The sequence below is a fragment of the Pteronotus mesoamericanus genome, unplaced genomic scaffold, assembly GCF_021234165.1.
Source record: "Pteronotus mesoamericanus isolate MK-2021 breed Mesoamerican mustached bat unplaced genomic scaffold, CSHL_Meso_final contig_20, whole genome shotgun sequence".
Lineage (NCBI taxonomy): Eukaryota > Metazoa > Chordata > Mammalia > Chiroptera > Mormoopidae > Pteronotus > Pteronotus mesoamericanus.
This window is the reverse complement of record NW_026555085.1, coordinates 70,416,167-70,442,097: the sequence shown is the minus strand read 5'-3', so window position 1 is coordinate 70,442,097 and position 25,931 is coordinate 70,416,167. Positions and strand designations below refer to the sequence as shown.

Sequence of the window (25,931 nt, the reverse complement as noted above, 5' to 3'; positions counted from 1 at the left end):
CTAGCACATTTTTCAGAGGCTTAATTAAAATATTTTCCTTATTGATTAATATGAATAAAAACTGAAGGCAGAGCATATATTATGTGCTCAATTAATATTTATAGGAACAAGGGAAAATCATTGTAGGTCTTTGTTAGTTCTACCAATTTGCAATGAGTAAACAGAATTAAATTACTAAATAGCACTACAGGTATGGTTCTGAGAGCAAATGTTTTCTATTCTGACCATTGCTATTTTTTAATAGGTTTATTTGTTCTGAGTGGCAAAATGGTTCTAAAACTGTTAGATTTAACATGCTTTTTCACCTCCCCCATCCCTTGCTCAGTAAGTTATAATAAAAACCAATTGATATTTCAGTGGAATTATTATTTTTTGTCTTGCTACAGAATTAAAATAAACTTTTCATAGAATACAGCATTAAATAGGGGGTCAAATAGCTAATTTGAAGTTATTCTTTCTGTTTGTCATCGAGCATGTGGGAAGAAGCATGCAGTCCCATCTCTCTCAGGTTTAGATAGATCCCTATTCAACCTATAGAATCTAAATTTATTCAGGTGCTTTGTTTGCTTGTTTGTTTTTCCATTTTTGTTTTTGTTGTTTCTAAGCGAATTATTAAGATGGCAGAAATGCTGTTCAGGTTTCAAATAATAAGTCAAATCTAGTATGTAAACAACATTTTGTTTCATCATGGAACTTTGGAATGAGTATAAATTCATAATATTGCCATTAAAAGAGAAATGAGAGTGGAACCAAAATAGTCAAGCTTATTATTTATGATGTAATGAGGAACACAGGTGGTGTCTTGTGAAAATTGTGAAAACCTAAGTTAGACTTGTAATTGTGTGTGTGCATGTGTGTGTGTGTACCTACATATGTAAAAGAAAACGAGAGAGAGGAAGGAAGGAAGGAAGGAGTAGCTATTTTCATCCATAACATATTTTAGAAATTTAAATCTTGTCCTGTTAGGAAAAATTCTGTTCATTCAGATTGCAAAATCTCCCTATTAAAGACAGCTGAAAGAAAAGATTATTATACATTTTGATTAATCAGAATCCCTGAACATATTCTAAAATTGTTGTAAGTTGTGATTAAAATAATTTTATGCTTATTAATAATTCTCCTACTGACATAAAATTAGTTGGCAGTATTCATAGCTACAAATTATTTTCCTACATAGTAAATGATTATCATAGCGTATTAAGAATGAAGAGGAAAAAGATGTCCAATTAGACTTGAATTAGGAAAAAATAATAAAATATAGAAATAAAGTTCAAGTTAACTTTTATACAACTAATTTCCCTCTTGTTGCAAAACTTAAGAGAGTAGTGTTCAGATTCCTAAGCGACTAAACTGAAAGCAAATGACTTCTGAAAACTGATGAGGTTGTGGAGAAACGGGGCGCCGTCAGTACCTGGATACTGGTCAGAGTCGTGTACTGGTAGGCCTTGACCACCAGGTAATTGGCTTCCAGGTCTATGAGTCCCAGAATCATATACTTCCACCATCTTCGTCGTAAAATTGCCAGGAGGTTCTCTTCTCCTGTGTTACAAAGTTGAGAAGAAATGGGTTAGGTTCTAAACACAAAATAAACTGTGTACTTAGAAGGATTCCAAAATATTTTTGTATTATTGTTTAACCATGCCATCTCAAATGTTTTATTAAACAAATAAATTAATGTGTCAAAGGCTGACATGTTTTCGCTTAGCTAGCGGTCTTCGCTGTAGAGTCAGCCCTTCAAACTGGTTTCTATGCCAATAAGACTGGGCAGGTTTGGAGTTCACCATGCAAAACATTTTCTCATGGACATTTGAAGAAAAAAAATTATATTAAAATAAAAGGGAAGGCAGGCCAGAAAGGCTGCATAAATACATAAAGTCCAAATCATCCTAAACTTCAGGACTGTGGTAAAATAGAAATGAAAAGAGGGGAGCCCAGTGGACAAAAGGTTGGCAGCAGACCTGCAGTAAGGCTCCACGGCGCCATGCTGAGTGCTCGTTCAGCTTTGATTATGACCTACTCTGAACGTCACACTCTGGTGTGCGATGGGAAGAGAAGGAAGGTGGAGCAAGCACTCGGGTGGAAGAGCGCCATAAGACCACGGTCTTAATACTGCAAACAACTGTAACCTTCACCACCTTGCCTTTTAAACTGATAGCACCACAACAGAGTTTGCATTCCTTAGTCCTTCACGCTTGTTTTTATGTATTTCAGGCCTGAAATGCATCTTATTTCTCAAGGGGCAAACATGATTACTAACAACGATAGCTCTGTGGAGTCAACCTGTGAGGACTTACTAGAAGATGTAAAATATGCAGAAACATTATGTGAATGGTGACTATATTTGCCATGTATTATTGCATAACAAATTATCCAAAAACATAGTTGCTTAAAACAACAAATGTTTCTTGTCTCATAGTCTTTGCATGTCAAGAGTTGGACAAAGCTTAACTGAGTGCCTCTGGTTCAAGGTTTCTCGCTAAGTTGCAGCCAAATTATCAGCCATGGATGAAGTCTCATTTGAAGGGTTGGTTGGGGAGGAAGGCAGAAGTTGGGGGGGGGGGAGAGAGAGAGAAATTCAATATGGAAGCTGTAGGCCACAGTCTTTCTTATAACCTAATATCAGAAATGAGAATTCTACTGTATTCTTTTTATTTTTTCTTCTTTTCTTTGTTTTATTATTTTATTTTTTGATTACAACTTGCACTCAACACAATTTTGTATTAGATTCAGGTGTACAACACAGTGGATAGGTGTTCACGCAGGTTACAAAGTGTTCCCTCCAATAATTCAAGTGCCCACCTGGCACCATAGATAGTTATTACAATGTTGTTGACTGTATTCTTACATGTAAGTCAACTTACATTTCCATGGTTATTTTGTAACTACCAATCAGTGCTTCTTAATGCCTTCATTTTTTTCATCCCACCCCACAACACTCCTTTCATCTGGCATCCATCAGTCTGTTCTCTAAGTCTATTTCTATTTTGTCTGTTCATTTATTTTGTTCTTTATATTCCACATATAAGAGAAATATGGTATTTGTCTTTCTATGTCTGGTTTATTCCACTTAGCATAATGCCCTCTAGGTTCATACATGCTGTTGCAAATGGTAAGATTTCATTCTATACATGCACCACCACTTTTTTATCCTCTTGTCTATTGATGGGCACTTGTGTTGCTTCCATGTCTTGACTACTATAAATAATGCTGCAAAGAACATAGGGGGGAGGGTTCATATATTCTTTCAAATTAATGTTTTCAGTTTCTTCAGATATAAACCCAGAAGTGGAATTACTTAGTTATAAGGCAACTCTATTTTTAATACTTTTAGGAACCTCCACACTTTTTTCCCACAGTGGTTGCAGTAGTCTGCCTTCCCACCAACAATGTGTGAGGGTCCCCTTTTTTCCACATGCTCACCAACCAATGTTGTTTGTTGATTTATTGATAATAGCCTTTCTGATAGGTGTGAGGTAGAATCTTATTGTGGTTTTAACTTGCATTTCTCTGATGATTAATGATGATGAGCATCTTTGCCTGTATCTATTGAACAGCTCTGCAAGTATTCTTCTCTTTAGAAGAGTCAGTAAGTCCAGTCCACACTCAAGGGCATGTGGCTGCTAGGGAACAAGGATCATTAGAGGTCATCTCACAGGCTGGCTCTCTAGTGCCGCATACCTTCAGTATTATACCTGTGCTGCTACTGGTCATCAAGAACCTCAGTAGACTCTACACCCCTCCCTGTCTCTGGGTCAATCTCAGAACTTTGAACTCCTCCTGATATCTGCCTTTTGTGTTATTCCAATGAGCATCACATAGGTGGTCTTTTCAACCATATGGAGATGTGAAAATGAAGCTTTCCGGCTGTATAGAGAATGTCTATGAGGAGGTTGTGACTAGCTGGCAACAAGGAGGGAGAGGTCTCTTGACATTCATTAGCTAACCCAGTTTTCTAGACTCATTTTGGATACAACACTTATCGTATCTTTTGCTCCAAGCACACTGAAGAGCCTTCTGTCTCAGTGAATGGATAAACCCTATTCATCATTCAAAATTTAGCTATTCTCTGATGCTTTGCCTGGCACCACTCCCCAGCTGGGCAACTTTACTCAGCTTTGTATAGTCCTGTCACATGATTTTGACTATTTACAAATTGCCTCTTCACCAAACTGGAAAGTTTTGAATGGTAAGACATCAAATGTCATATATATATACCTATATATATGTTGTGGTATATATATATATACCACAACACCTAGCATACTGACATGTAGTAGGAGTTGGCTAAGTGTTTTGGAATAAATTGCCTTGAAAAAAGTGTGCAGTACTATCTATCTGAATATGTCAAGAGCCAGTTCTAGAATATGAATACCATTTATTATTGTTTTGTACTTAGATGCATAGCTAGTGAATATGATCCCCAAGGTCACTTCTTTACAGCCAGCTCATCTTGGCAATCCCCTTACACAGTATTTCTGCCTTTTTTACTTGCATACACATTTGAAAAATCAACACACCTCCCAGGATTTACCTTGCAAATTAGTGATTTTCAACCTGACTGAATATTCACATCTTCTTGAGAGATATTTTAAAAAATCCCAATACCTGGGACAAGCCACAGATTTAATTGGTTTTGGATGGGGTTTGGGGATTGGGTTGAGGATTAAATCTAAGCTTTTCAGATGGTTGACATTCCATGGCCATCCTCAGGATGACATGAGCTAGAAATTCTAAAGAGAGACAACCTCAGGGTAGTAAAGGTTCCTCATACCAAAGTAACAACCCCAACATTTGGTCCAAAGTATGCTTTCTCTTATCTTGTCTCTGGGCTTTTCCATGTGCTTGGATTATTCTTTCTCCAGTCTTCAAATGAAGAATCAACATAGACACTACCACCAGGAAGTCTTCTGTGATCTCTCCCCTTGATGATCTTAGACTGGGTTGGGTTTCCCTGTAATGTGCTCCTGTAACATCCTTTACAAGTCCTACAAATGGTACTTATTTCACTGCATTATAATGATCTGTTTTCTTGAGTCTAATAATCATAGATTGTTAATTTAAAGAGTAGTGTTGTATTGGCCATCACTTTATCTCTGGAATGCAAAATTACACAGTGATTACACAATAAATAGTACAAAATACATGAATAAATTTTATGTTTAATAATCTTAGCAATGTTAGATAGTATTTAAATCTAGGTATTTAAAATATATCTACTATAACCAATCATGTGACAGACAATGAAAATTGTTTTCTAGTTAGAATGTAGACAACATCTGACAAAATTAATTTGGTTACCATTCTACACTATAAATAGGCCATAAAAAAGGTCAATGGCGTATTTAACTACAAAGCTGCAATGCTATAATCACAGGCCATTGTCCCAGTTAATTTACACAATGAACAGAGAATTGTCAGACTTGGAGAATACCAGCCACATTTCAATATGTAACACTGAAAATCTGGGTCATGGTCTGTTTGTTCCGCCAATCAATAACATATTCAAAGTATAATTCATTACATAGATTCACAGGAATGATTAGTTGCCTTGCTGTTTTGCTGAAGAAGTTTTCAAAGCAAAACACCCTAAATAAATGCTTCCATATTATTTAACTTGAAGCACCTAAAAACATACAACATGCTTGCTTAGCAGGTTTATCCAGGATAGTGAGAAAGAGCATTTTTATTTTTGGTTGAGTAATAAATGCAACCTTTAAAAGGACTGCTTAGGGATTTATCTACATGACTCTCATTAACACTGATGTATAGCAGGCCATTAAAATTCTTTCTAGAATAATGAAAATGCAGTCTTTAGAGCCCTTGTACCAAAGTACTCCCTAAACCTTATGAAATAGGGCAGTTCATAAGAAATACCAGCACAACTGGTGGAATGTTAATGTTTTAGAATTCTTTAAAAAAACAATTAGAAAGAATAATAAAATCCATGGTGGAAACTTTAGAATTATGGTTTGGCATTTAGATGGATTCCATTAATTATTTTTATTATTATGTTCAAATATAAATAAGGATTATAGAGAATAATGTATAATGTAACCTCCAACCTGATTAAATAAATGTTAACATTTTGCCATGTTTGCTTCATGTATTTTTTTTTTGAGGTAGAAAATGTTACAGATAAAACTTAAGTCCCTGCACCCCATTCTGCTCCTGCCAGATTCCAATGCCTTCCCTCCTTCCTCAAATACCATCTTGATATTGTGTGTCCTTCATGTTTATCATATGCACATATCCAAAATAATATATAGCTTTCTTTGGTATTTTTTAAAAACTTTAAATGAAAGTTTTGTTTTATGCAGTGTACATGTCATTCTTCTGAGGTTGTTTACACTTAACATTGTTTTAGAAATGTACCCCTATTACAGCATGTAGAGCTAAGTCATTTTTTAAACAATGTATATTTTCATATTTTATGAACATGTCACATTTATCCAGTCTCCCACTGATAAGCATCTGAGTTCTTATCAATTTTTCTCTATTTGAAACTGTGCAGCAAAACACATCCTTGTGAGTGTGTATACCTATAATCGATAGGGAGTTTTATTTTGTCTTCATTCTCCTTTTAAAGGACTATGGAGTATACAAGTATTCACGAACATGTAAAAAATAATCTAAAATTTTCTAATTTGAAGTACCAGTATTCTAGCACAGTAACTGCTTCAGTAATCAAGGATAATAGGTGAAATCATTGACACTCTTGCTCATGTGATTCATATCTAAGTTTACTAAGCATCACCAGGATGAGCCATCAAATTTGTTTTTGAATTTTTGTAACAGATACTATCTGACAGTGTATGCATGCTTTACATATATTAACTTACCTCATCCTCATAATAACCCTGTATAATAGATGTTGTTATGAACCTGAGGTATAGATGACAAGACTGAGAGGCCTGGAGGAGTTAAGTAACTTTCCCAAAAGATCACACAGCCAAAAAAGTCGGGATTTGAACTCATGACTGTCAGGCACAAGGCTTCATACACGTTAGTATTGTACTGCTTTGCCTCAATGATTTGTAATTATGTCATTGTCCTCAGGGAGTCATGCATTTCTCATTAAAGAATCTTTCATGACCTCCCTGTCCAAACTCAGCCGCCGGGCGCTCCACTGCCAACTCCAGGGGGTGCCCATCAACGGAAGCCAAAGTGCGTGGCGCCCCCTGGAGTTTCCAGTGCCCAGTTGCGCAGATGTGCACATGCCCCTGTCTTGGGTTAGGGGATGAAGCTGTGTCCCATCACCGTCTGTTGGGTATCAAGGATTTGATGTCTTCCTGCCTTATCTAAGTCCGTGACAGTTTCCCTTGTGAAATGTAAAATGAGGCTTTAAATCAATTTTATGGCTTCAAAACATTTAATTACAAGAATGACTTATACACTGTACTACTCGCTGAAGCCCAGAGCTTCACAACAACGAACGCACACTGGGCGGAGCGCGAATGGTCTTTGTTAATGAATGCAGAGTGAAGGAAGTGGAAACTTAACGGACAAAGGCTGAAACATGGTCCACATTCACAACAGTGTCTGGAAGACAGAAGAGCCTTGATTCATGGTATTCTCCTTCACCCCCAGTGGTAGTTTGAGCAGAGAATAAAAGTACTGCAAGACAGCACCCGAGGTGAATTCAGCTAAAGGAACAAGCAGCTACATTATTCTTGGGACAGCATTTTCATTAAGGGCTCTCACGGGTGGTGTGATCCTTCATGGGGTTTTTATGCAAGAACAGAGCCCAGCACGCACCGCACAGAGAGTCTGCAGCAGAGAGGGAAGCCCCTGCGCGGAGGGCGAGACCTTGCTTGAATAGACACTTTCTTGGCTCACAATTTGAAGCCATAATGCCATCTTTCTTTACTAGGACTCCGAAGGGGAGTGTTTGCGTAGTAATCAGTGAATAAGAAAAAAAAAAAAAAAGACTTGTGATGGAGATTTTAATTACTTGCCTTTAAAAGCTGAAATTTAAAGTATGAGAATGTAGAATTCCAACCAATTCTCTTTACGTAGAAATGTGAACAAAATAAATGCACTAACAAGGAAATGAAAATGTCAACTGTTCACAGAATGTATTGCAACTGATTGCACTTCATCATGTGAACTGAGTGTAAGGATGAAATACAAAAAAGATAAATAACGAAGGTTAAATTTTATTTTGTACTTTTAAATTCCTTTTTACTATTAGAAAAAGCAGTGAGATTAAGAAAAGCATAAAAGGCAGACCTTTAATATTTTGGCTTGGTAGAAACCAGACCTGGGGTGACCACAGACTGTCCTCTGCTATGTGGTACTGAGTAACTTGGCTCTGTCCCTCAGTCCCTTTACTATAAAATGGGGACCATAACAACTCTCTCACAGGCAAATTAAAAGAAGCTTGAGTGATGTGTTTAAGCTATTATCTAATTCAAGGTATATGCACAGACATGGTAGCAATTGGTAGGGTCTCAGGACGCTGGGGTCCTCGACCAGCCACGCACCACATATTAGCATCCCTGTGTGATGGACACTACCTAGAGGAAGCCTAGGAAAGTGAACTTTCATTACTACTTATTAGGTCTTTGGCCTCACATACTCCAACTCTTACTCTGGTGAGTCGCGGTATATCGCATTGTGGCCTGATGCAACATTTGTCCGGGTCAGAGGCGGGCTGATGCCTCATCCTGATGCCTCTTCCCTGGCCCAGACCCTTATCTTGATCCATTGGATCTTACCTCTTGATCTGGGAGTGGAGGACTTGTGAACACACTTCTGTTTCCTGAGGCCTAAACCCAGAACTGCTTTGTTCCCTGAGATTCTAGTCCTACTAGGTCTTTAGAGGGCTGGGGCTTCTGAGGAGGTGTGTCCAAGGTCCCTGTTATCACACACTCTGTATATGATGGGCAGACAAGCCATAAAGAGGAAACTCCACTGAGAGGTTCAAAGAAAGCACAGAGAAGAGACTTTCCTCAGTTGCCATTTCATTCCCTTCACACCTCTCTCGTTCACACTCCACCTTACAAGTGTAAAACCTGGTCCCCACGTTACCTCCCCACAGAGGCCTTCCCAAATCCTCTGCCACTCTTGTCAGCCTCCCTTGGCACGCCATTCTTTTTTATACATCCTCAACTCTGCCTAGCAGAGTGGTTTTGACAAATTACTCAATGTAAGATCTTGTTATTAAAGTGTGATAGCTGAGTAACACCTTTTATATCTGCTCAATCATTGGGTGATTTCCAGAAATGCCCAGTAAAAGTTTGGAAAAATACCTAAAAGCAATTAAAAATGAATCATAATCTCATATGGGTCTGGTAGCTGTTACTTAAAGCTGAATATGAGAGAAAAAAACATATAAGTATAGATATGATTGCATACCAGATAGATTTCTTAACGGTAGGTTTATTTTACTTCTTCCCACTTTAGGGGGCATTGATAATTAAAATACAATATTCTAGCTCTAATTCTTAACTCGACCTATTATTTCTTCTGGGACAAAAACATTTACACATTGCAAATGAAATACGAAAGTGCAACATGTACATTTCAATGTATGTTACCATTTTTAATATGAACCAAATCACTTAAATCTTAGAAACATTTTGCTCCTGTTTTTTAAAAACTGTCATCTTTTATAAAGCTAAGGTAATTGATTTTATGTGGCACAATTATATCATACACCTTTCCAAATTCCCAAAGTTCCTACGGTCTTAACGTGTCTTAAGAGAGAAAACACAATTGTTAACATTGTCTTTTTCATATTAATATAAAAATTGATAGTGAGTTTCCCCAATTTTATTAAACGGGCTGTTAAAACAAATAGGCAGCTGAACAAATAAAAGGATTTTCAGGATATCGAAAAGTCCATATTAGAAAACTGCATTTATCAGTTATTGAAAGCTCATGACCAAAATCTACATACGTGTATAGGTTCCTCTACATCTTAATGAAAAAATGCATGAGATCTAAATAAGCCCCATAAACAAATCCCCCCCACAAATGTTAAAATTAGGTATACAGTTCAAAGCATCCATTTTATATTCTTCGGAAGAAAACCCTGTAAGAGAATAACATTCTACATTGACTAAACATTGTCACTATCGGTAACTGAAAGAAGAACCTGAAAATCTTAAAAATATTAAGTTGTTGCATGATGAAACATGAACTAACATTACTGTCCTATATTTCTAGTTGTAAGACATTTATATATACATATATATCATCTAAATTTATATATATATATAGTTGTAAGACATTTATATATCTCACCTAAAAACTAAAATTTAACCCATTAAAACAGAACATACCTTCCTCCCCCAAACACTTATCCAGTTTATACAACCACCCACTGGGGACCATTTTACCTTTCTGTATCTTCTGCAATTGTTCATGTGTGCAGGTCCTTGCTCAAGGGAGTCTCACCAAGAGTTCCTTTAGGGGTGTGGGATGTAAGTAGTGAGTCTGCCAGTCTGGGCCTTCGCCTCGTGGCTGCTGGTGCGCCCAGCTCGAGGAGGCGATCTCCTCAGAGAGGACAAGGACCGTGCCCTGGAGAGTTAGGCACATGGCAGCCACAGCTTCCCTTTGGCAGAGCAGCATGAGGAGGGCACTGGAGCCACTCAGCAGTGGGTTCTAAACCAGCCTCTTGCACACACTGGGTGCATGATGCTGCTGTACAATTTGGTCCCTATAAAACTCAATTTTCTTCATTTAACACTTTGGAACCATCAGGTGGACCTCCCCACACAGTGTTCGTGAGGATTAACTGTTTATAAAATGCTTGCCATGGTGCCTGGCATTAGCTCTTGTTAGTATTTTTCTGATTTTTATCGAAGCTGGTATTTTCTCATGTCAAACTTCCTATGTAGCATAGCTATGTAGTAAAGAACTTAACCTTGCCCACAAAGAGGTTTGGGATTTGTCCTATGCTAACAATGTGTTTTCAGGTAGGGGCTGGCCCTGCCAGAAAGACCAACAGTGTGATTTAGGGTGGGAACTTTGGGTCATGCCCAGAGACTAGAGAAGAGATCAGCCAAGAGGGTGATCAATCATGTGCATGTAATGGAGCCCCGGTAAAAAACCCAAACACAGAAATTCTAGCTAGCTTCTCTGGTTGGCAATATTTGGTCCATATTGTCACATATTGGCACTGGGAAAGTAACACATCCAACTCCACAGGGAGAAGACCATGGAAACTTGGGACTTATTACACGTCTCCTAGACACTGCCCTGGGTATGTTTCTTCCCTTGGTTGATTTTAATCTGTATCTTTCCCCTGTAATCACTGTAGCCAGGAGCATAATTATTTTCAGGAAGTTCTGCGAGTCCTAGCAAATTACTGAATCTGAGGATGGTTTTAGGGGGCCCCCCACCCCCAACTTGCAATTGGTACCGGGAAAGACAGTAGACTTGTGTGAACGCTAAACTTTCTCATTTAGCCTGGACTCTTACAATTGGTTTGAGCTAAGGGTAGTATTGGGGCCATGACCCTAAACTTTTGCAGTAGGTTTTCCTTAAACACAACTAAATTTGTTCCTGTCTTGCTCAAGAACTTGAGTACATACATATTAGGTATACCTCAGAATAGACCCCAAAATTCTCCAGGTCTGAATTCAAATTAAAATGAACAGCTAGTCTCTTTCCAGGTGATTTTAAACAATATATGCAATTATTTGCTCTTTTGAAAGTGTAAAAACCTCGTGCTTTACTCCTAAATTTTCTGTCATTATAAAGCTATCAGTTACAATGAGAAAAAACTGCTCACTCAAAATGGTTAATGATAGGTTGGCTGTGTGTGGGGGCGATACTTTGATTTGAAATTATTCAAAGCAATCATAATGAAACTATGTTCTAATATAAATCTCTCTATTATCCTGGTGTGAGCCTGCTGAGAGGAAAATGTATTTGTCCTTTTTAATGACAAGACTATTTTCCTTTTCTTCATCCCATTTTGTGAAAAGTGACCCTACATGCCTTTTGGCAGTTTCCTGTAATTGGCTCTGATGCCTCCTGACATTAGCAGACGAATCTGTCAGTTTTGTAAATTTTGTTTTGAACAAAAAGCTGTGTAGCAGCTAATGACACACAATGTAAGGGGAAGAGGCCAAGGCAGGCTTGCCCCCGGACTCCTGCCATTTGCTGAGCATATTCAAAAGACAACATGACAGAAGGTGCCAGCCTGAGCTCTCGAGGGCTGACCTTGAGCTCGGACACAAGAGCATCTGTCATGTGGACACATAGGTTAGACCCAACATGGGAAATTAACAAGAGGAGTGTCAAAGGGTCAGAAGCCCCAGTAAAGCAGAATGCTGGCTGGCTTCCTCTCCTCTGTCCACCCTCCCATCCCTCATCCCAAATGCCAAGCACAGATCTACCAAGGCCACTTCTGGTACCTGTAAATCACTTTTTACTGAAATCCGTTTGTCAAGCACTGGGCCAGAGGCACCACATATTCATGTTCTCATCTACTTGCCACCCTGTACTCGTGGTCAAAAGCACAGAGTCAGAGAGACCTGTGTTAAAATACTGACTCTGACACTTCACGAGCTGTGTCACCTTGGAAAAGTTTACTTATTTATAAAACAGGACAAACACTGCTTACTTGAAAATATTGCTATACGATTAATCAAGGGGATGTATGTAAAGTGTCTGGCCTCCAGTCAGTACTTGGTAAATGAAAGCTTTGTTATTACCAGACCTATGACAAAAGTATTTTTTAGATCATGAAATTGGATCTACAGGAAGTTAAGTAACTTTTCCAAGCCCTGCTCTAACTCTTTATTGCAAAGTATTCAGTACTATAAGAATGATGCTTTTGTTACATGGTACATTTAATAAAACAAATCAGAAATATGTTTATTTATATGATCTTTCTGAAGTTTATTAGAAATAAAGCAGTGTTTTCTGAGCAATATAGTAATAGTATAAAATACTTCTAGAATATATGTATATATGTGTAATTTCCATCTGAAAATATTGAAGAATATATTTATGGGATTAAAATGTTTTCACTATATTAACTTGTGGCAATGAGTAGCGTTGTGCCCAGATTATCATCTTAAAGTGCCAGTTTCCAATAAAAACAACCACCACCACCAAAACAAAAAACAAAACAAAACAAAACAAACAACCCAACAATGGTCTTTGGAGAAATGGTTGATTGCAGATCTTGGTCAGGAAATGTAATACAAGTCAAATCTGAATCATCTTGTCATACGTAAGGGAAAGGAAACAATAAAAAACTGCTAGGGTTGTGTGACAAGGACTCAGGGGCCAACTTGAAGCTTTTCAATGAAGATAACAACTGAAATGGATTAAAATATACCAGATATGTTTCAATCCATGAGTTCAAAATGAATCTAGAAGCAACAGGAACAATAATAACCATCCAATTGAAAAAAAAAAACCCCCAAAAACTAATTGGTCACCATAAGATGTTAGTAAACCAACTTATTATTTTGAAAATTGGTAAATAAAGGAAAAGAAGAAAGTTATTTTCACCCTGGGATTCTTATATCAACTACAACACTAGGTAACTAAGTAGCAGATGAGGGGAATTTGTTTTTATGGTAATGTTCTAGGTAATAAATGAACAAAAAATGACAGAATTAGAATATCATTATTTGGTACCCCCTAATAAATAAATGGACACAGGCCTTGAAAGTCAAGCTACTAGAATTCCAAAGAAAGGTACAACCAAGCATTGTTTCATGCACTTCCTAATGGAAGGGGGAAAAAAAAGCCAACCCTACCTATACAAGAAAAAAAGAAAGAGAAATAACCTAAATCTGATCGAGTCTCTGGACTCAAATGCAATTTAAGAAATAGAGAGGTTTGAGGAGCATGTTAAAATGCTTGCACTGTAAAGATTCAATCAGCAAAATCCAGTCTGGGGACTCAGGTTGGGCCATGAAATGGCAGCAACAGCACCACTGAAAGAGTGTTAGACACGTGGAATCTTCGGTCCACCCCAGAGCATTTGTATGTATTATGGTCTGAGAAGCAGTGATTGTATAGGCCACGTGATAGTTTCTTTAACAAATAGATTGCAATAAACATAAAAGAAGAACATCTACAGGTTAAAAGAACTTAAGAAAAACATTAACCACTTGCAATGTGCAGACCTTATTTGCATCCTATTTAAACAAACTGCAAAAAATACATACCTATGAGATGATAGGAAAGTTGAATACCAATGGGATATTTGGAATTATTGTTAAATTAAAATATGATCATTGTAGCAATTTTTAAGTTCTTATCTTTTAGAAATACATATCAATATTATTACAGGTTAATTGATTTAAAATAATAGAGGAAGGGGAAAGTAGTGAGGGTAAGGATAATATAAGCCTGTCTTGGATTTTAAACTTATTGAAGTTGACAGGTTAGCACATGGGTATTCATTAGACTATTTTGTCTACGTCTTGACGTATTTGAAAATTTTCATAAGAAAGTTAGAAAAAGAAGAGGTTCCATTGTGAAGAGAAAGTTTAGAAAGTGAACTAGCAGCGTCCAGAAGATATGAATATCAATAGGGCCTAGGTGTCTGTAGACCTCTTAAGGCATTTTACCAGCACGGTTATATTTCTCTTTACAGTGTCCTTGAGTTGTAGGTGATATTATCCTTTTCAGCAGCTAGAAAATGCAGAAACTTGAATTCTATCACTTCCATGGCCTTGTTTCAGTCTTGGAGGTCAGGAAGCATCCTTGACACCTCCTCTAGATGAGGTTTTGACAAGATCTTAATAGCTGAGTACTTCCCTTGTTCATTTCCCTGCATTCTGTGTTGGTGGAGGTGCCTTGCCATTGTGCTAATGGCCAAGATGTTCCCTGCCTTTGTTGCTTCATCTATAAACAAAGCTTGTTTATGTATAGCCTGCAAAAGCCTTTACGGGGAATCTTTTGTTGGTGCGGTGTAGCATCTGTAGCAACTCTTGAAGCTCCATAAAGCTGTAGCTGGTGGAGAAATCACTCCCTTCAGGGGTTGGTGGCGCTGTGTTCAGTTAGGTAAATACTGTTAAGATGGAGTGGCTGAATGCAGTTATATCTAACCCAATTATGAGAGATGGGATGATTTGAACTGTAACTGCCAAAAACCAAGAGAGGAAAACATGGTGGATAATAAGCTAACATCTGTCCCAGGCGAACCCTTCTTTGTTGCATGGCATGCACTAGGTGACATAGATATGGCACAGCTATCATGTCCACAAAGCAGAGAGGTTCCAGAGTATGTGTGTAAAATTATGTAAATTCTTATTTTTTTATGAAATCAGATTTTTTTTTTCATGTTTCCTCAGCTTTGTCTAGCCTGGTCCTTAAACTTGAGTGCACTCTAAAATGACTTGGGGAGTACTTAAAAAGGCTGACTGTTGGGCTCTCGGACATTCTTCCACAGCAGGTCTGGCAGGGGGCTCAGGAATCTGCCTGGGAAAAAGCCTCCCAGAGACTGCGATGCTGCTTGCCACTGATTTTATTCTGTTTTGGAAATATTGATCTAAACTAATAAATAAATTGGCCTATGCCTCCCTGAGGCAGCCATGCTCCAGGGCTTGCTACTGCTTGGCTGGTGATTAGAACAACCAACAGGGTCAACCTTGGTGTAAGAATAAGGCTAACAGCTATCAGAGCCCAAGGGAGTGGCAGGGCTATTTATGGACAAATGAGCTGCCCCAAATCCTACCTTTTCAGAGAAGTTTCCTCAATATGACCCACATTGACTCTTCTTCTGAATTCTTACAGTTTTCATGCATTGTTCTATTGATTTGGGAACTTAGTCATATCCTTGCTTATATTTTTAACATGTTGCATGTGTATTTCTTTCTACTAAAACAGTAATAAACTTAAGGGAAAAACAAAGCCTGTTTTATAATCTTTTTCTGTTACACTCTTATGGACATTACTGTCTGCTTAATAAATATTTATTGACCTTCTATTACCAACAAATCCTGAAATATATATTCCATAGAACTTAAGGCCTCTGTTTTTATTATCATCTACTATCTTTACATATTACATTTTAGGGAGATTTTAACTTTCCAAAAATTTTATGCATTTATTATGTGCCGACTCTGGTATTAGTGATTTAGCTCATGTGCATTGTGGATGTTGACAAAACTAATAATCCATTTTGAAGTTCATAAAAATGTATACCCCCAAGAAAATAGCCAATTTTATGATGTAATAATTTCTTAAACACACAACAAATACAAGCTCTAATGACCCTTATTAATTGTCTTTCTTGAAAAGTAGTTCTGGAATGTGCCTATTGTTAATGGAATGGCAATGTAAACCTCTGAGAATCAATAGATGAGTATCTCTGAAGGGTGTATACCTCTGAGACACAGCAGATGGCTTGTAAAAGACTGAAGCCAAGTACTACCAAGCAACAGTTCACTGATACATTTCCAGGACTTCGGGTCAGTCACTGTTTGGAGGTAAATTCTTGGGAGCCAAAACTGATGAGACTGTGTCCTGGAAATTGGGGGCTACACACAGCTTTTAACATGATGTTTCATTTGCCTGTGGATTCCTTAGGATGTAGAGGAATAGTAGAAGCTTAAAGGTGACTAAATTTAAAACTCTTTAGCTTTCCAATTAGAGTCAAGACAGGCAGGGAGAAGGTACAGGCTAAAATTAGGGCAATTCAAACTGTTCCCCGAAGTAATCCTATCAACTTTTTTTTTTGCTCTCTTCATTTTTTATATCTTGGATCTAATTCAAAGACTACACTTGGAGTACCCATTCCCCACATCCACTAAATCCAGTCTGTTTTGAGATCTGACTTTAAATGAAACAGAGTGATCTTTTGTGAAGGTTATGGCTGAAGTCTGAAGCATGCCTGAAAGTTGTGGATATTCACCTCCTTGAGAAATGAGGTCGATTAGCAATTCCCTTAGTAGGAGACTTGATTGTGAACAAGCATAGTATCAAAAGGGTATTAGAGTGCTTCATCCCACTGGTCTTCTGTGTGCACCATGCCCATAAGCAAGCTGCCTCCATTCTCCTTGCTTAATTAACTATTTTCCTGAGAAGCTTCTATAACTCTCATTTCTTCTTTAATAACAGAAACTTAGACTCATCAGTAGTCTGATATAATTGAACTAAAATCCCAGGACTAGCATTCTACTTCAGAATAAGGATTGGGCCATCTGTCCAGCCTGTGGACTGGCTGCTGTACTCTGCCATCTGTCTGACCAGCTCCAACCAGGGCAGGTCTGGGCTCCTCTCTGTCATTCAGTGCTGCCCCAAGCAGGTGGCTGGCCTGAGCAAGTACAAAGATAAATAAGTAATGCTTCAAGAAAGCAACAGAAAGAAATACTTCCGAGAGAGGAAATGACTACACAGGCCTTGTAGTATCCTACCAGAGCTTAAATTAAGCATATTGTGAGGCCACTGCTGTATTTTTGAACTTCAGGTCAGGAGAGGAAAAAGCAGAAGCATGCAGTTTCAGTGAGGAATAATTCAGGAGTTGATTAGAATGAGACAATGATCTTTTTTTTCATAATCAATATTTTTCTACCTGTGGTAAAATACATATAACATAAAATTTACCGTTTTAACTGTTTTAAGAACAGAATGCATCAAAAGTAGGTTTAAAGCTGTGAGTGCACGAAACACAGTTTATTCTTGTATTATTTTCCAAGGGAACAACTGTAAACCTGCCCTTGCCCCACCCTGTATATGGTTCAGTGGCGCTAAGCACGTACACAACATCGGGCAACCCCGCCACTGTCCGTCACTGGAACTTTTGCACCATCCCATCCTGAAGGTCTGCACCATTGAACAATAACTCCCCATTTCCCTCTTCCCCCGCCACTGGCAACATTGTTCTACTACCTGTCTCTTTGAATTTGACTCACTTTAGGTACTTCATATTACTAGAATCGTACATTATTTGTTTCTGGCTTGTTTCACTTAGCATGTTTTCAAGGTTCATCTATGTTGTAGCATGTATCAGAGTCGCATTCCCTTTTAGGCTGGGTAATATTCCAGTGTATGCATGGACCACATTTTGTTTATCCATGTATCTGTCAATGAACATTTGGGTGGTTTCCACCTTTTGGCTCTTGTGAATAATGCTGCTATAGACATTGTTTACAAGTATCTGTTCGAGTCCCTGCTTCCAATTATTTTGGGTATAAATGTACAAGTGGAATTGAGGTGATGACCTTTTATAAATTCTAGAACTTGTTAGTAAGGTTATATAATGAATGAAACTGCTGCAGAAAACGTCCCCCCTCTTTGTATTCATTCACCTTGGGTTTTCAAAATCACTGGATCCTCAGATCAGTTAGATAATCATGGAATTTAAATCACTTTGGAATCTAACTCAATTTAAGACCACTCTACATAACTGGGGGTATGTAAGGCTATGGGACATACGCATTATTATGTTCACATTCTATGGGAAACCTGGGTAGTTGATGTTTTGGGATTGACCTAAAGTTCTATTATATATACTATAAACCCATTTTACTCTGTGTAACATATGATACTTTCACAATCTTGTAAACCTTAAAATCATAACTATAATACTGGGTTGAGTATTTTGAGCTCTTCAAATAAAGACAGTAAAGAAAAATTCTATGCAATAAGTATATTATTAACAGCTAATGAGTAACCTTCATCAATTTTCATCATATGAACTTTCTTGTAAACAAATTGCTATATAGGCCTCGACACAATTAATTTCAACCATTTTTGCTAACTGTTTTTGCTCCTCCACCTTAAAATAATGAAAAAGCTCTCTGCTCACTTTCTTCAACATTTTTTGGGGCGACTTGTATTCTTTGCATCCCATACATTTTAGTAGTAAGAATGATAAAATAAAAATTCTAAAGACTATGAGGATCTACAATAAAAACCATGCGTATCAAATATCCAAAATTTTTAGGATTTCTGAAATGGACAGAGCTTATACTCTTATGGGAAAAAAAAAAACCCCTATGATATGAAATACCCTTTAACATCTGATATCATCTATCAAATTCACTTCTAAGTGACAACCAAATGCTTTTGATAGGTGAGTGATGAATCCAGTCCTTGTTTCTAATTCAGAGTACACCGTAGTCACACTACAAAGATAATCAACCTTTGCTTCTGCCCCTGATGGTTGTCTAATATACCCTAAAATCCTATAGCTCCTTCTACTAGGATAAACAAGCCATTTTGCATTAAAAATATTAACTGCATCACATAAGAATTAGATATTTTGGGCAAATAAGACAGGATGTTTCACATCACTCAGTTCATTGCATCTTCATTTCTGCCATTTCTGATTATGGAATAAGCTTGTCAGCCTGGTTCCAGTTGTGACAAAAAATTCACACTAAAATGCTCATGAGTTCTTTTACCTTCCTGGCCCACTATTGTCTTGGTGTCTCTGTTGCCTAGCAACAAGACCATCTTATTTATGCAGGTGAATAACCTTTAATATTAGTTGAAAGCACTTCTTTCTTTTATTCTTTTAAAACTTTCAAACATACCCTTTTCTCACATGCCTTTTAAATTGCATCACTTTTTTTTTTTTTTTTTTTTTTTTTTTAGGAAAGACCACAAGAGAAAAATCCACTGTGCAGTTTTCAGCTCTCTTCCATATCATCTACCACAATACTTGCAGTCTGGCCAAATATAGAAATCCCCAAGGAACAAAGCATGCCCAAATGCCAAGAGACAACAGCTTCTTTCCCAGCTTTGCACGGACTCCTAACTCGAAATCCACTTTGCCTAAGCCAAGGATACCAGTGGCCAGATCCCTTTGCCTCCTGATACCAGAGTGAAGAGTATAACCAAGCTCCTTGGAGACAGGTCTTCATGCACATAGTGTTCACCAAAATGCTGAGGCAGTGCCTGTCAATTATCAGTGAATCATCTTTAAGGAAAGTGAAAGAGAAGTAAAAACTAAGGAGCAAAAGTCACATATTGATAAAAAGGACTTTGTCATTAGTTTTCTGTTCCCCTTTGTACTTGTCCCCCACCCCTCTCTCAGACACACATACACAGAGGTAGCCTCCTTTTTGGGGGGCGGGGGGCGTCTCTTTACAGTTGCCTGCCGGTTTGTCCACATTGACCTTGGCTGCTCAGGGAGAAGGGAGCCTAGAGAGCTGCGAGTGTGCCAAAGCATGTCGAAAGCCACTGTGCTCATTGAGAGAATGAATCCAGAGCCATTGTTTAAGGGCAGTGCCCTTGTGATTTCAGTATTTCTACCTTTACCCTCAGAGTTGGCAAGCTGTATATACTGTGGATTGAAATTCCTTTTGAGGGCCCAGGCACATTTGGTGCATTCAGTCTTCAATTCAGGACCCTCAGACAATCAGTGCAAATTTACTGAGTTTCTACTGCAGGTAAACACCCGTTGGGCAGTCTGCTTACCAGTGCCCTTCAAATTCCTCTAATCTTATCCAGAGCCCATGTCAGTTCCCTTTTCTTTCACTGATGATTTTGCCTTTTCCAATTCTCTCTGAGAAAAATACAGACTGTATTTTGGATTCTGCCTTTCCTTCCAAAACTGACCTACCATCCTTATTCTGGTCAGGGCAGAGGTGTGATCCTTCAACCTCAGCTTATCAGTTCTTCACCTTCCTTCCCCACTGGCATCTGCAATAATTTGCATGTTATACCCACTGTCCCCTTTATGTCAGCCTAAGGCTCCTGTGGCAGCTGCAAGGAAGAGACACCCCAGAGGATGCTTTTCCATTGGATTTCCAGCTCTTATTCAATCTAATTTATCTGCTTGGACCCCAGAGCTAGTCATGAGGCTATTATCAAGGGCCTCAGCTACACATTTCCATGTATGCTTGACTGATAGCAGTGAAACACTTCTCAAGTGAAAACTCCAGGTCCTATACTGGAATTCCTTATTTTATATAATAGATGTGTTGCCCAAAAAGGTCGACGGGTACAAGCTTTTTAATAAACACCATCACATTTTATATGTTCAGGGAAGAGGTTTACAACGAACCATTTCTTAAAAAGGGAATGATTCCTTTTTTAAAATGCCCATCACTCCCTACTTTAATCTTCTGTAGGTGGTGATTTTCTTATTATGTTTTCATAGAATGAAGTTCGCCCTCATGTAATTTCATGACAACTGGAATAATTTTATATCACAAGCCTATTGAAAATATTTCCACATTGAGGCATGCCTGAGCTCACACATACTTTTCTCAAAAAGACTTTAAATTCTTTTTAAAACTATATATTTTATTTTATTTAGTTTTAGAGAGAGGGGAAAGGAAGAAAAAAGGGAGGGAGAGAAACATCAATGTGCGGTTGCCTCTCATACACCCCCAGTTGGGGACATGGCCTGTAACCCATGTATGTGCCCTGAATGGGAATTGAACTGGTGACCCTTTGGTTCCCAGGCTGGCACTTAATCCACTGAGCCACACCAGCAAGGTCCAGGACTTTAAATTCTAAAGCTACAAGATCATTGAAGGTAGAACCATGTCTTAAAATCCTTTGTTATTTTCTGTTGTACCAAACATAGTTGTTGTTTTTTTTATACATAGCAGGTATATAATAGATATTTATTGGAAAAGGAACAAATGAATCAAGCATCTTGTATCATAGATAGTAGTAAAAGATTTGTCTGAGAAAGGAGAAGGGTGGTTCTTCTAACGGGGAGAGTGTTCCCAGTCCATCCTGCTCCATGGCCACATATGGAATGGACACACTGAGGAGGATGGTCACACCCGTGGTCTGTGGCTCTTGAGTACCCCACTTTCTGGGACTGGGGGATGGCTGGAGAACCAGACTGTCAGAATCAGGGCTGCATGAAATGTTTGGCCTTTTTGTTAGGGTGTGACAAAGGAAATGTGACACCTTCAATTCCTTCTGTTGTGTTTTGTGATGTATCCTCTCATGATGCAGATCGAAGCTCAACGTCCCAGGAGAGAATGTCCCACTGGCTTCATTTTGAACCTGTACCCACCACTTGAGTGGGAATTGGGGTTCCCGCAAAGCCACATTGTCCAGATAGGGGATGAGGTGCATCCCCTGACAAAAGTTGAGATTCTGCTCGAAATAGGGTAGTGGATGCTGGCTAAGTAAAATCAACAATGTCCACCCCAGAAGGTTTTACTATATATAGTTCTGGTTTCTTTTTATAATCTGTCAATGCCTCTACGTTACATTTATTGTGAGAAAATCAACAGTTAATATCCTTACCAGAGAAATCCAATTATTTAGGTAATACATCAACTAAGTTTTCATACTCTTTTCCACTTAGCTGTGCATAGTTCTGGCTGAGGTCAGACAAGGAATTTATTATAATAATGACCTTTTAACACCGTTTAAGCTCCTATCCCTGCAGGAGTAAGCAACATGAAAATATTAAAATGCTGTAGTCAGCATGACATGATCTTGGCAAGACTTCTCCTCCTCAAGGGTCCATATGTTCCTGGTTGTTGTTCTTCAATTAATCATGCATTCTTTAAGAACTGGCATCTCATAATGATTTATGTCACTCACTTGCCTCTTTGGGGGGTCACATTTATTCATTTGACAAATACTTATTAAGGGCTTAGTAAGACTGTGTTGCACAGATGGTTTATAGTAGGCACACAATAATTATTTGATGAATTAATGAGTACAATGTGGGCAGTGTGAAATGAATTAGACCTAGGTCTTGTGCACAAAGATCTATGGTCTGGGAAGAGAGACATGAAACACCAGTCCATGCATAGCTGTGACACAAAGTAGAAAGTGAGAAAGACCAAAAAAGAGCAACAGAAATTCTGAAGAAAAAGGGTTTATTTATGACTAGGGCGGTGTATTAGTTTGCTGGGGTTGCCGTAGCAAAGTGCCAGATTGGGTGACTTAACCAACAGAATTTATTTTCTCACAATTCTGGGAGCTGCCAGTCTGAGAGCAAGGTGTCAGCAGGGTTGATTTCTTCGGAGGCCTCTCTCTTGTAGTTGGTTGCCTCGCCTCTGTTTTCACAGTGTCTCTTCCTTTGTGTTTGATCTCTTCTTAGAAGGACACCAGTCGTATCGGATTTGGGCCCACCCATATGGCCTCATTTTACCTTAATTACCTCTTTCCAGATCCTACTTCAAATATAGTCATATTCTGAGGTGCTAGGGGATAAGATTTCAAACTTTGAATTTTGGGGGGTGGATATGATTCAGCCCATAGTAGGTAGGTAGAGATGGATTCACGAAGCAGGCAGCTTGGGTTGTGGTTCCCCTCCAATTCAGATCTGGAATAATCAGTGTGTCACTTTACTCGTGCCAGAATGGTTGAGTTAGGGTTAGACACATAACTTAAACAGAGCCAGAGGGACATAATAGGTTTCCACTAGAGTGACCACACCTGAACCAGAAGCTTGAAGACTGGAGTCGAGATAGGTGGCGGCAGCTGCTGCTGCTTCTCCTCCTCCTCCTTCTTTTAAATAACAGATATATTGAGATATAATTCACTTATTTAGTATATCCACTTATTGTGCAACCATCAGTTTTAGAACATTTTTATCACTCCCCCTTAAAAAATAAAAAGTCATACCCATTATCAGTCACACCTCAGACCTAAGGAATTATTAATCAATTTTTTACCTCTATAGATTTTCTTATTTTGGGCATTTCATATAAATAGAATCACACAATGGTAGACTTCTTATAATCACAAGGAGACAAAAAACAAAAATGAGAAATGTCATTTGAGAGTAAATCTTACCCAGGAGAAGCCAGAGTGAACAGCAGGAGAAATGGGAAAGTAGGTCCTAATGCATAATTTGAGCCAGGTGAAGCTACCTGAATCCAGCCCTACCCTTCATTTTCTTGTCTTCTCTTTTTTTGGATTTTATTTTGTTTTTTTTATGACTAAGTTATTATTAACACAAATAGATTTTTTTTTCCCATTTGGTTGCTTGTCACCACAAGAGTCCCAGCAGGTAAATTGCTAAGTATTCAAAATAAGACTTCCATGGATCAGGTGGTGAAATCTTAACAGGGAAAAATGTTTTTAGAAGAGACTAGCAGATGAGAGAAGTGAAACACTTTAATATATCAGGCAGATAATTTTTAATTGCTGAAAATTGTTGAAGAGTAATAGTAATGATCATAATTAGGTCTGATTTAATTATAAGGTAAGCTAATAACTCAAGCAGAAAACTATATGCTTGTCACTTTCTCCCATTTTGGGCTAACCTCCTCAACCTGAAAGAGCACATATTTGCATAATTGGTTCCTATTGTCCTTTTACCTGCTCCAACTGAATGTCTGAGAATAATACCACTCCTATTGTTTTCACAGATATATAAAATAGAGATAATTTACATTTTACATCAGGTCACTAAACTTATCCTTGCCATTACTTAATTTACTTAGCATAGCAAAGGTGTAGATAAAACCTTTGAAAAAGGTAGAATCCAAAATCACTTCTGTTCCGTTTTGTCACATGGGTTACTCTGGAGGATGGAATTAAGAAGAGTCTGGGAGAATTAGCATCACATTTAAGATCATAAAATATTTGTCAAAACTTAAGACATTGATGGACTCTCATAGAACCAGGGACACTGTGAGTTTCAGAGTTTGTAAACTCTTAAACAGTGGCCAGGGGTCAGTATTTTTTTTAGTTATCAAGACTTCTGAAATGTCATGATTACCAAAAAAGCGGGGGAAAAAAGAATTCTGGCTCCTATAATTGCCCAATTATAAAAATGTATTTCAATAGATCTACTTGTTAGAATATTTAACAGTTATTTTAAAAAGTACTTTTAGAAAGGCTTTTGTAAAACAATATAAAATGATGGAATATTAAGTGTACAAAAATCAGCTGAGAAAATTGTATACACAGTATGACTTCAATTATGTAAAATAAAAGCACAAATACTTAGTATAAAAAGGCTCTAAAAATGACATCAAAATATTAACAGAGGTATATGTGATTGGGTGGTGGTACAATGGATATTTTTTCATTTTAGTTACATGTATTTTCCAATTTCTCTTTAATTAGCATGAATTGCTTTCATAATTAAAAAGCACTTATTATTACATGTAAAATCTGTGCATTACATTTATGTATTCATTAGCTGATTCTTACATGTGCCCTGACCAGGCCAAATAATAAAAGGGTTATTTTAAAATAAATTTCTCTTCACAAGTTTGACCAATAATTTTTTAAAAAATTATTTAAAAAAATCAGAGTATGATTTAATCCACAATACCAAACAGTAAATGTCTTGGTCAAAGGAAACTGCAAAGTCACTTGTCATTATTTTATGAGCATTGTTCATATCTGTAGTAGGTTCTCATTATCAAGTGTTCCTGTATTATAAAGAAAAATTAGTTCCTAGGGTTACATCTGAGTGGGACTTAAAAAGAAACAGAGAACTCATCACAGCCTGGCTAAACGGGCAATACAGGCAGGTCATACAGGATGTTCTTTACTCTGTGTGTATGTATGCATGTATGTTTCCTTTCTTTAATGCTTCCATTTTCTCCTTCTAAGGAATCCATTGACCCTGGGCCTTCTCCTCAGGGCAGAAATTATTTCCGTGATCCAAAAAGGGAACAATTTGCTCTTATATTTTAATCTTAGTGGAATCCATTCATGCCAGTTCTCTAACTCTATTAATGGGTAGTTTAGATGCGAGGGGGAGAGGGAGATTGTCAGCAGAAATAGCTCCTTGTCCCTGGAATCAGACTGGGTCTCCAATTTGGAAACAGAAAACAGCTTCCGTTTCTATTAGGAACTGAGGAAGGTCTGCTGACAATGTCTTTCACCTTTCCTCACCCCTTCCCCCCCCCTTTTTTTTTGAGAGAGGAAGAAAGAGAGAGAGAAATACTGATTTTTTGTTCCACTTATTTAAGAATTAATTGATCAATTCCTGTAATGCCCTGATTGGGGATGAAACCCTCAACTTTGGCATATGGGGATGATGTTCTAACCAACTGAGCTAACTGTTCAGGGGCCATCCTTTCTTCCTCTTCCTCTCCCATCCAAGTACTAACCAG

General features: G+C 37.9%; 1 protein-coding gene across 1 annotated transcript in view; it reads right to left on the bottom strand.

Moving 5' to 3' along the window:
* SLC35F1 (solute carrier family 35 member F1) overlaps positions 1 to 25,931 on the bottom strand; it is a 357,318-nt gene that overhangs the window by 75,049 nt on the left and 256,338 nt on the right. The window contains exon 3 of the mRNA XM_054569875.1: positions 1,412 to 1,539. Coding sequence (XP_054425850.1) covers positions 1,412 to 1,539 — 128 coding nt within the window. The remainder of the gene's footprint in view (positions 1 to 1,411; positions 1,540 to 25,931) is intronic.